The sequence below is a fragment of the Protomyctophum bolini genome, assembly GCF_963924005.1.
Source record: "Protomyctophum bolini genome assembly, chromosome: 16".
NCBI lineage: Eukaryota > Metazoa > Chordata > Actinopteri > Myctophiformes > Myctophidae > Protomyctophum > Protomyctophum bolini.
Genome location: NC_137877.1, coordinates 30245574 through 30257628, shown reverse-complemented (window position 1 = coordinate 30257628; position 12055 = coordinate 30245574). Strand labels below are relative to the sequence as shown.

At 41.1% G+C, this 12055-nt stretch overlaps 1 protein-coding gene across 1 annotated transcript; it reads right to left on the bottom strand.

Moving 5' to 3' along the window:
- Positions 1-1158: 1158 nt before the first annotated feature.
- LOC308330295 (E3 ubiquitin-protein ligase MARCHF4-like) lies at positions 1159-11089 on the bottom strand (the record flags this gene model as incomplete). Its single annotated transcript, XM_080785131.1, has 4 exons — positions 1159-1580; positions 3583-3775; positions 4740-4895; positions 10628-11089. The coding sequence occupies 4 exons, from the start codon at positions 11087-11089 to the stop codon at positions 1159-1161; spliced, it is 1233 nt and encodes a 410-aa protein (XP_080641257.1).
- Between the last annotated feature and the right edge of the window lie 966 nt (positions 11090-12055).

The following is a 12055-nucleotide window of genomic DNA, read 5'->3' as shown; positions in this document are numbered from 1 at the left end:
ACCCCCCATGCCAAAACGCCATCGCTTGACCAGCAGCCCCATTAGGGCGAGGTCGCTTCTCGCCCTCAGGCATCTTACTAGTAGATTAGCGTTCACCTACCACGACATTCCTAGAATAGGGATTATCGTTAATGAGTACTACACAGTGTATAGAAAGAACTAGCCAATATGCGTTAGAATCTCGCATGTGTCTTTTCTCTCTGCACACTGGTGATGCTGTGACACTGTTGTCAACGTTTCGATCAATTCTGATCTTCACCAGATCATATACATCTTCATAATGTATATGTCACGATGAGGAACCGAAGTGATCAAAACGTTGACAACGCAATAATATACAGCAGAGCTTTTTCAGCATCACCAGTGTGCAGACTATACTTTTTTTATGAAACTTTTGTTTGTCTTGCACCATGGGCCATGGATGTGCGTGCACTACCTTCCTCATGTCTTCTCTCTCTCTCTGCTCTTGGTTTCCTGTCTCTCTACATGACCTAAATGAAATAAAGCATAATAATTCTAAAAATAATTGTTGAAGGGTGGGTGGTGTTGATTAAAAGACAAATGAGTCAATTAAGCCGATTGCAGACTGCCAGACTGACAATTGTTTTAGAGGCCGTTGCAGACTGGTGCCATTTGGGGATAATTGTTGCAGGTAGTTGCAAGGACTAAGGAGTTTCAGGTTCAAGGAGTTGCATCAGTGTGGACTAGCCTGGCATAGAGATGAACATGTGATTCATAAAGTTGCAGGACCTAGTGATGATGAGAACCAAATGAGCTATTCACTGAAGACAGCTGTACTTCAGAACATGCAGTTCTTTAGATTATGCAAAGTCATGAAAATTATGAAAATGTGAGAATACTCATTTTCAAAACACAATAAATGTCTTTTTGGGTTGTTGCTATTTGACATTTTCAGAACTCCTAATAAAAAATCTGAACAGATATCAACATAAAAAAACATTCATTACCAACCAATTCTGAAAATCAAACAAATTTCATTTTTTTTATTGAGTCCATGTTAAGGATATCCCAGATGCATTTGAAACAAACAAGAACAACATATTAATCCAGTGCAGTTAGGACAAGGCCTTTTAACTGTCACCCAGTTTAATATTAATCTCCACGTCCTATGCACAAGATAAGGCCTCAACTGGATCCTCAGACCGTGGTGACTCTCATGACCAGCTCGCGTGTGCTGCCATTGGGCTGACCACGGGCCTCCGGCTGTCTCAAGTGGCTGAGGAGGTGGAGGATGTTGTAGGGACAATGCTGGTCTGGCGCTGCCATGTCGATGCCGGAGTCGGCATGTGTGCTCAGCACCGCTGCGGCTCTCACCAAGGTCGTGGCGGTGGACCCCGGTGTTGTGGAGGCTACTACCATAAGAGAGGAGGTGGACATGGACACCCCTACCCCGGTGTGATGGCTCTGGCCGGATGGAGACACAGTCCTTTCAATAGTAGTGTCCTTCTTATCTGGACTGTCCATTGACTTGTCATAGTTCAGAACCTTCCACTGCTGGTTGACAGCCTGCCATCGATGGAAAATGCGGAACACAGAGGGTCCCTCGTGGACTATTAGCGCTGTGGGGATCAGAGCATCAATTAGACAACGGACAACGCCTCTGTCTGGCAGCATTGTTAATGATACCACAGGGTGATATATCGCTGCAGCACTGTGCCGTGTGACTGTGATAAGGCAGAGAATGAAGGTGAGGCTTACAGTTGGGGGAGTGGCAGAACAACAAAGCTAACCCTTGAAGATTTAACCAAACCATAACTCGGATACATTCTCCTATTTCATGCAAAACTGTATATAATACAGCTTGTGACGCTGTGATACAAATCCAGGTCTTGGGTTTATAAAGATGAAGTATTAGTTCCATGGTTTTGTTCAATAATGTCTTGCCAGAGTTCAAAATTGCTTATTGATTTGTCCTCATTGAACTCAGTATGCTGCAAAATCAATCTGTAACAAGAGATGCTGAGGTCGTTTGATTGCACTGCCTGATTTTGTCACATTACAGTATGTTATTGTAAAGGAAAATGTGGGATGCTCTATTCTATTATTAATTGGCATTAATTCTATATCTTAATAATTTAGTTTTTGATGTCTTTAATTTCATCCAGAAAGAGGTACACTAGGTTTAAGATATACAGCAACTAAAAGTAAGAATAGTTACTAAAAGTAAATGATGGGCAGCTAATAAGAATAGTTACTAAAAGTAAATGATGGGCATCAAATAACTTCTGCTCCCTGTATTTACAGACTCTAATGACAATAAATCCTATCTCCTTCCAGAATTATTTGTTTGTCTCCTACTCAGTCTCTGTTTTCTCACTAAAGTCTGCCAGGTGACATGTTAATCTCTATAAAGTAGAGAGTTAATGACTCCACAGTCAATCCCCACTACCAAACCGGAGACAATCAATCTCCTCTTCCTCTTATCCCGCTGTCTATTGCAGTGGCATGCGAGGAGTTTTTCAATGTGTGATGCCATTAACCAGTCACAGGCTCAAGAGTTGAACATCCACGATGGGATGGATTTATGCTATAAGATCTCTACCAGTTTTAAGCCCTAGGACACCCACACAAATCCTGAACACTGGGTGTAAATGTCTTGGCTTTTTTTTCTTTTCTGAGACCATCAAAGTACACAGATCTTGAAAGCTTCAGTAGGGCCGCTTTTTGGTGCTTAATGTTGGAAATGTTGCAAAATTTGCTTTTGTATGTACAGTATCTGAATGAACAATTCACCCCCCCCCCCCATTCAGCATGTTCGATTCACTGAAAACACACATCCTTGGTTATGTTGATACTGTACTGATATTGTACTTTGAATGCATGAGGGGATCATAATTCTTCAATAACTAATGTGATTTCAAAGAATCTAACATAGTTAACATGGAGTTTGAAGTTGAATGTACTTATAGGGAGCACTGTCTGATTAAATGAACATCAAATCAAAATATTGAATCAGGCAACAATGAAACTGTCTGGGGTGTACACAAAAGCCAGAGTAGACGTTAAAATGACCCAGAAGTGTTTTGATCTAAAAAAAACATTTGCCATTCATTTACATAGCATTGTTAGTTTATGTATTCAATAATTCATGTTATTACTTGTTAGGTACTGTAATGCCAATTCTGACTGTGAAATTGTAAAACATAGTACTGCATATATACAATTCAACAAGGATTTAGATTTGACAAGCCAATGATGAATGTCATGTCTGTGTATCTTGTACTGTACAGTAGCTGACTTGTCTAGTAGTGGACCGTTATGGACTTCATATGGACCTATTGTGTCTGAAATATCACAATCAGTGATCCTAACCTGAACAGGGATTCAGCCATGATAAGCTGAAAGTTCAGCCTGATTTAAGGACTGTTCACACCAAGCTCTAACTATAACTACCGTATATCTATATCCTTCACCATTGTCTTTGTTATAGTTGTGCGGGCTCTACATGTACCATCCACTTGAGTTACAATTTCTTTAACTACCGGTATATGTTTATAGATCTGTATAGTGTACTGTAAACGACACAATGGAGTATAAATGCACTATTAGTGCATCACTCACCGATGCAGACAATGTCCATGAAGCCGTACATGCCATAGCAGATCTGGAAGAGTAGGTCCTGGCGCTGCCAACGGGCTGAGGGGCTGAAGGATGACCACACCAACCAAGAGATGCTGGCCATCAGGAAGAGGGAACCCAAGATGGCCGCTGCGATCTGTACTTTCTCTATTACTGTCAGGGAGATGGCCTGCCACTGGGGTGGAGAGACACAGACTGTCAAATATTACTTGTGACGCCATGGTCACTGCTTCATCAGATACTGTATGACCAATGAAGCAAGATGCAGCTGTTTAATCTACATTGTAGGACAGTGGTTTTCAACCCTTTTCATATCGAGGCCCATTATTCATTCGGCATTTGAGCCACGGACCACCATTTGATGACCCAAGAGATAACAGACAAACGTTGTTCGAAATAACAATTCTTCTACATTCTCTAAGACTATAGTAACTGTCACACATTATTCTTTTATTTCTTTGTTTCTAGAGCAAAGTTTGCCGGACTACTTGTCCCACAGTTTTAACGGCACGCACTTGAGCCATATGTCAAATCGAGCCGAACCGTGCAGCGGTAAAACAGGAGTATGAATCGGCCCTTACAGCCCACTTTACATTTTGGCTTATAACTCTTGAACCGTAGGTCGTAAAATCTAAACCAGTGGTTGAAAACCACTGTTGTAGGACATCATGATTTATTGTGTACTTAGTATATTAATATTATACTCTATTCTGTTCCTTTCCTATCTATTATACAGCTCCTATCTTCTGGTCATTTAATGTGAACCACATATATTCACTATACTGTTACGTATTGTACTTGTCGTGGTACTTGTTGTGGTACACTGCCTAGTGTCATTTTGTTCTCTAAGCATGGCGTTCTCTACCCTAAATTAGAGGACCACATTGATGGTCAACTAAATTCACAACACAGACCAAAGAACAGTCAATTTGCCTTATAATCAGGGCAGGGTGAGATTTACTAGGGGGTTATTACTGAACATAATTTGTTCTAAAAGCTCCTGATGAAAAACATCATGAAGAAGTTAATGGACAGAGTCATTCTATTAGGGAGAAACTGAAAAACTGGCTCATTCCATAAATGGTTCCCCCTGAATTTCTGCAAGACAACGGCACTTAATCTTTCCACTAACACCTCACCTGTAGTGGGTTCTTAGTGCTGATGGCGATGACCTGGTATTTGTAGTAGCACAGTTCACAGGCCCAGGAACCTCTCTCACTGATCCATTTGATGAGGCAGGGGTGATGCGTGCAGCGTACCGATCCACAGCACCGACATGGGCTCAGTAGCTCTCCCTGTAGGAATAAGACAGAGTCAGTCCCACCAATCTAATGCTGAGAGGTCATGACTCCTACAAGTCGACTTTTCTCATTACCGTTTTTGTATTTCAGAACCCCCTCTGGTACTTAGAGAGAGAAGGAAAACAAGATACTTCAGTTGATACAGGCCTAGTGTTTTTCAGACATCCACTCTATTTTTGGTGTAACCAAACAGAAACTCAATAGTTACATATAATTGAAATGTCTCAACAGGTACTTTGAATTTATTTTAGTTTTAGTTTTTTCTATCACAAATAATATCCCACAAGTGTCCCATTTCATGACATTAAATTAGAGACCACAGCATATGTGTTTTTTACTGAAATTCTAGAAAAAGCATAGAAATCAGTGTATGATTAGTTGGAGAACTTGGAGTATCATCTTTTTATTTGTAGCCCCCACTAGCGGAGTGGTGAGGCTGAAAATGTTGGTTGGTCTGTATGTCCATCCCTCCGTCCCAAACAAGATATCTTGAAAACTACATTCTCTGCACCTACACTCTCTGTAACTTTATGTTCCCTGAAGCATAAACCTTACTGATGTTGGTGTCCGTCCAACTCTTTGGTTGAAAACTACTACCTGGGACTCTGGGAGCAGCATAACCTCTTAGGATGGGTTTTAACTATAGTTACGCTGTACAGAAAAACTAATAATAATAATGTAATATTGAGTAAGTGAGAACATGTATGCTTGGCACAGTATATTATCAATCCTTTGCAATGACATTTTGCTTTTCCTAGTAGAATGCACACATGCAAAACGCTTCACCATCATGTTACATGAGAAAGCCTGTCAGTTGACACATGGCAGCCTGGACACCGGAGGTTTCCCATTGTAATCAGAACTGCATATTCACTCCCAATCTTCTCCCAATGGATGTGTCCCGTGTCCCTTTTATGCCCATATATGGAGTTCTTTGTCAAGCATGCCAAATGAGGCTGGTTACATTATTCCGCACTCTCTGTAAGTTACTCTATCCAATATTAGAGAATTATACAAATGCAAATAAGGGTCTGCGATGACCCTTCATTTTCTTAACAGAAAATCAAGCACTTCTTTCTAGTGATTTGACTTTGCTAAATGTAAGCACTATCATCAAAAACGTACTGTACAAAAGACTCAAATTAGTTTCTTCTCTACCATCTAAGCCTGGGATTTTAAAACCCCTTTGTTGGACAAAAATATGACAACGGTATTCTATTGCCCTGGGCACAAAGCTCATTCAAATATATTTCTACTCTTGTCAGCAGGGCCCAAAAAATATAGGCACTTGACTGTAGTACCTGTAGTTTAAGACATTTACAGTAGAATTATGGAACCATCCCACCAGGACTCTCTTGCAAAGATATCTCGATCTAAAAGAGACCATACAATATAAAGTTGATATTAATTGAAAAGAAAGAAGAAGCAGAAAAAAAACAAGCTGAATTCTCCACTGCAGCAAGGCCCTTTTAACCTCAAACCTGGGACATTGCTCATCCAGAATTCACACATTGTCATACTATATCCACTATGAACACAGCACTGCATACATTTTGTGGAGAAGCAAAAACCAGCGAGGGCCAAAATGATGTCTCCCCACCATCATTGTCCTGGACGTGTCTGACAGAAGGAGCAGCACCGTCGTCACAGCAAAGGGAGGGAAAGAAGGGAGCGGTAAAGGAGAAAAAGGCCCTTCTGCAGATGGCCATGGTGGGAGTGTGTTGGCACTTGGCAGGAGCACCAGAACAGTTCTGCCTTGTCCAGTGGGACTCGGGCTACTCGCTGTGACACGGCTGATCACAGCCAAGAGTTGAAACCACTCCCACTCCCAAGCAACAGAGAACGGAGAGTGAGGAGCATAACCGTATATCAAATGTGGCGTTTTATCTCACACACATATAATGATAACAGAAAAAAGCTTGTGATTATTTGAAAGTAAGTAAGTAGTGTACCGGTATTTTATTAATAACAAGATTTATTTGGGGCAGTATGATTCTACTCTTCTGTGTCATATCACCTCTCCTCCATGCACAGCCTGGTGCACTTCATTTTGTTCCTATAAAAGCTGAACAACGTCTGACTGTAAAATGGCATAAAAGTGAATTTCAAATAGGTTTCTCATTTTCTAAGGGTAGAAAATCAAGGCAAGTGAACTCCATATAGGTGAGGAGGGCATAGTGAGATAACAACTCGCTCACCAAGTAACCAAACAAGTGAAATTGTTTTGTGTCCAATAACTTTACAGATTAAAACGTTTCTCTTTTAAGAAGGTATCATAGATAATGAATAGATTTGAAGGGCCACATGAAATTTCAGATTTATTTACCTATATGACCACTCATAAAACATATGCCAGCTGAATTTCTTCATTGCTTATTCTGCTAGGACCATTGTGGTTCAAAGTTAATGGCCCCAATAAAGAGTAATTGAATAGAGGAGCAATAACGGGTTTTTTGATTTAATGTTTATGACTTCATCGTTCCTGCCAATAGATTTTGGCACAGGGAAAATATTGCATTCCCTTACATAACTTGTTTATATCCCATTCCCCAAGAAATGTCGGAGGAGACATTGTATGTGCTACAGAATGCAGAAAGCATATAGTGCCTCAGTGCTGTTGGGGGCTCAGAGAAAGAATGATGCTAACTCAGCCCCTCAAGGGCTCTCATTGTCCCGCTGACAAATGAACTGTGGTAGTGCATTATCTGTGTTATGATTTAGGAGTGAAAGCCAGTCTTTTATAAGCAGCAGGGAGTCGCACATTCTTGACATGCAGCTCAAGTGAGGATGAGATAGTGCAAGCAGCTGCCCCAAAGGGCACTTCAATGTAATAGTGCATGACACTCCAGAAGACGATCCTTCAGACAGGGGAAATATTGTGCAACTTCACTTTGATATAAGCCTTCTTCAAGGGCATGGGATACCATATTATTTTATCTGCTGATCTGTACGATCAGACAAAGATACGACTGGGGAGTTGTGTTCCATGGTAGTCCTCTGAGTGATGAAGTATAGAGCAGATTGAGCCTGAGAGTATACTTCTGAAGAGAGCAAAAGGACAAAAGTCTGTCAGAGACCCTGGTGAATCATTTTAAGTGTGATTTGATCTGCGTATCGTGTAGAAGTGCAAGTCCTTTTGTAATTGCCTTTTGTTAAGCCTTTGTCGAACATCGCTGATAGAAAAAGCCTTTAAAAGGGCTCAATGTCGCAGTATATGGAAACGAGCTGAATAAGCCATAGCACAGAGGTAAAAGCAGACATTTATTTATTATACAGTAGGTCTTTACCTTGAAATGTCAAACTGACACTTCATCTGAAATTGGCCAAATGGTTCATTATTTACTGTGTCTGAGACTATGACTTAATTCCAAAATAAGTGTTCTGACTTGAAACAACAGTTGTGACTAAAGCTGTGAATCACATAGGACAACTCCATTACACACAGTGAAATCTGTAGTGCTCATTTAACTCAGAGTGTAAAATGGACCCTTAAGGGTCACCCTAACATGCTGGATTTTATTGTGCAGCAATTCTGAAAAACGCCAAGATTTATTCACCAAGATTGGCAAGATAGGGTACCTCTCAAATATCTACTAGAAACTACTAGACAAGTCTATAATAAATCAGAAACCTCTTCCAAATAATGTCCTGTCATATATCAGGCTTTAGCAAGCTACTTAACTGAAAATATGCCCCTCTCTGAACTTCCACACATTATCTTGACTGTTGCATCCCCGGAGAATGGAAGTGTTTTGAAGGTGGATTGTCAGATCAGATATACTGGCTGCTTTGGTTGACATCCCAGAGGCTAAGGAAGAACAGAGGATAACTAATGTCCCCTGCTGCCTGTATCACACAGTCACACACATTGTCTACTCATTTCTCGTATAGGACAGAGCTGCCTGCTAGGCTGCTACACCTCAGTAGATCTATATCTGGACCTTACCCAAACCCAACAACAGAGGCGATAGGAGAAGGAAGGATGGTGATAGATAAGGACTTGCATAATGAAACTGGCATAAAATAAAATCGTATACAAAGACGAGCTGAAATGTCTGAGGATGCCTTGAAGATGTGTTGAAGAAAGCCATGGGAAATACTCCACATTTCTGAGGCTGTAGATGTTTTGTATGCATTGCGGGGTCTGCTGTCTGTGGAGCTTTTGAAATAAGAAGGACCTGAGTCCTTCCACTCAGATCCCATGGCAGCAATGATTTTAAAGTGTAGACTTAAGAGATAGACTGATTCTCTGTATCACGACTGCATGGAGTAATAAATACATTGACAAAACACATGCAACACTTAAAGGTTAATTTCCTAAAATAAACTATATATAGAATCATATGATATGGCGCCCGCTGGCCAAGTGGTCCAGGCGCATGCCACATATAGGCTTTGGCCTGACAGCGCGTCACGTGTTCGAGTCCTGTTCATGACGACCTTTGCTGCATCTCTCCCATTCTCTCTCTCCCCCTTTCCTGTCTACCTTCACTTGATACTATAATAAAGGCAGAAAAGCAACAAATAATAATATATATATATATATTTTTTTTAAATCATATAATATACTATTAGTGTGTGGTTATACAGTATCTGTATCTGCAAGACCCTTCCCTCTTTTCTTATTTTATTTTGTTCAGGATGTTTCTGGGTGTCAACCTTTGGGCAGTATAGGTGTGCAATATTGGTGTCATTGAGTCTGGGGGGGAGGGGGAAAATTGAATGTTGTGTTTACAAATGGAAACAAAGAAATCCTACTGGTTTGTATGGCTTTGACACACTGAATCTGAAAAGTCTGGTAATTTAAATCTATATGTATCACAGCACAGCGTTATACATTTAGTACAAGAATTTCATAGTGTTACACCTTGACGATATTCTTCTGTATTTTTCTTCTAGACTTATTTTCCTGTAAATAACCCACTATTACTAAAGTGTGACATATCTAAAATTGTATCAGAATTCAGAAAGGTTCTGCTGAACATTGACTTATATGGTAAATCTACGTTCCTGCTGCTACTGAGCTATGCTTTACAATTGAATTGCAGTACACCTTTACTATACAGTATCTTCTGTCAGGCTTTCCTTTAGATTTCCCATCCTTTCACTTGATTAATGAAGTGTAACATAATCATCAATAGTCTCAAAGGCAGAGACAAACGCTGTGACTATGACTAATGGATCTCCAGTTCTCTAAGTATCTCCTGCTCTGATCACATTCATTTTGGCGGTGTGCGATCAACAGAGTGAAAACGCATTATTTGATTAACAATGCATGTAATTGTTAACTGTGAATGTGAATTGTATTCATAATCTGTTTATGGCTCTACACAGTCTACAGTATGTAGCATCAGTGTGTTGCTCCACACTTGTCAACAAGGGTGGCGTGGTCTTTCATTTCATTATCCACTGTCTTTTCATGCCTTACCAATAACTGATGAGAGCATGATGCAGCGCATGCAGACTCCCAGTCCCAGGCCACTGTGAACAAGGAATTGGGACTGTGCACTCTCTTATGCCCTGAAAATAAACCTGACCAGTGGATAACCTGCCTGCAAAATAATGCCTTATTGTATCAGGGGAAGTCAGGCTTATAGACATGAATATATAAACACAAGCATTATCCTCTCCTTTAGAGAGACTCCTTGCCAATGAGAGATTCTGACAATGATGGTGATGACAATGAGACCTCTCATTTTGACAGCCCCCCCCCTTTATTGACTTACATGCTCAGGTCCCTGGAAGCAGATCCTACACACAGGCGTCCTGAAGCCACTTTCAGAGTAGCTGGTGATGGAGAATCTTTCTTCCAGTTTTCGCTTTGAGCAGTCATCGGTGGAGCTGCTGCAGCCGCGCAAGGCTGCCGACAGCTCTGCCGCATCCACCCAGCGCGCCACCGGTTGGTCTGCCCCCGGCCCCGGCCCAGTAGCTCCTCCTGCAGGTGGAGAAGTCCAATCACCTGGGTGCTGCTGCTGATGGCCCCGCACTAATGTGTTGTTGTTGTCGGGGACAGTGTCGCCTGAAGGAACGCTTCCGCCGATCTCATGGCTTTCCTCCGTTTGCCCGGCGCTCATGGGGGTCAGTGGAGGAAATGGTGTCGCTGGTGCCGGTGGCCCAAGAAGCAGCACCCTCAGGTCACTGAGCAAGACACAGCAACGGCTCTTCAGCATGCCCTGGCCGCGTAACATCAGTCCGTCTCCAGCTAGATATTCACAGCACCGTTCAATGATACTGATTGCAAACATGTGCCCCTGCTGCCATGAGCAGGCACTTCTTCAATGGCTTAATTTCCTGCTGATTTGTTGGGTATTGTTGTTTATTAATGGATTTCTGTGCGTATGCGTATCTTCTTTTCAGTCAATGTTGTTGTCTTTTAATTTCTTCCCACAAAAAAGTGAATCCAAGGACAATACAATTCCCATCGATGCAAACAAGTGTCTGAAGCCATTAAGGTCAATACAGTATTTTCTAAAAGGGGAAAAAAATGTTAGATTTACAATCAGAGGAATGTCACGTGCATTCAAGTAGCCTAGTCTAAATTGTCTCGTTCACGCAATGACCACGGCGGCACGCACATTAATGCCGGTCATCCTTAATAGTGTATTCCTGCACTGCACAGTCTATTTAGAAAAGATTAATTATCTGGTTTGTCTTCTCTCCTCCAATGCAGAAAGAATCATATCCGCATTTATAATGGCTCTCAATTTAGTCAATTCATAAAACAGTAGGCTATACAGTAGCAGTGCTTATACGCTTGAAACATAAAAAAAAGAAAATGAAACTCTTTTGTTATTGTTGCTGTCATTGTCCTTTACACTGAAACCAAATTAAATCTGTTGACGGTATAGCCTACTGCGTTAGAAATCAAATCATACCTGAACAGCCACACGATTTCCATATAGATCCATATAGTATCCGTTATCAGTTTTTCTGATAGATTCCAAGCTGCAGCCAGGTTGTTGACAATTAAGCCTCTTACATATTTAGTCCCCAAATATCGATTATTTTCCATACTCCGGAAGTATAGCTACGCATGTGCGTTTAAATCCATCCATCAATTAAATTCAGGCACGATTCTCGGACTGTCCTATTAGCTGAATGGAATCATCTGTGATCATAATTGTGCTGCAGCTTCAGCACCATGATTCCTGAGA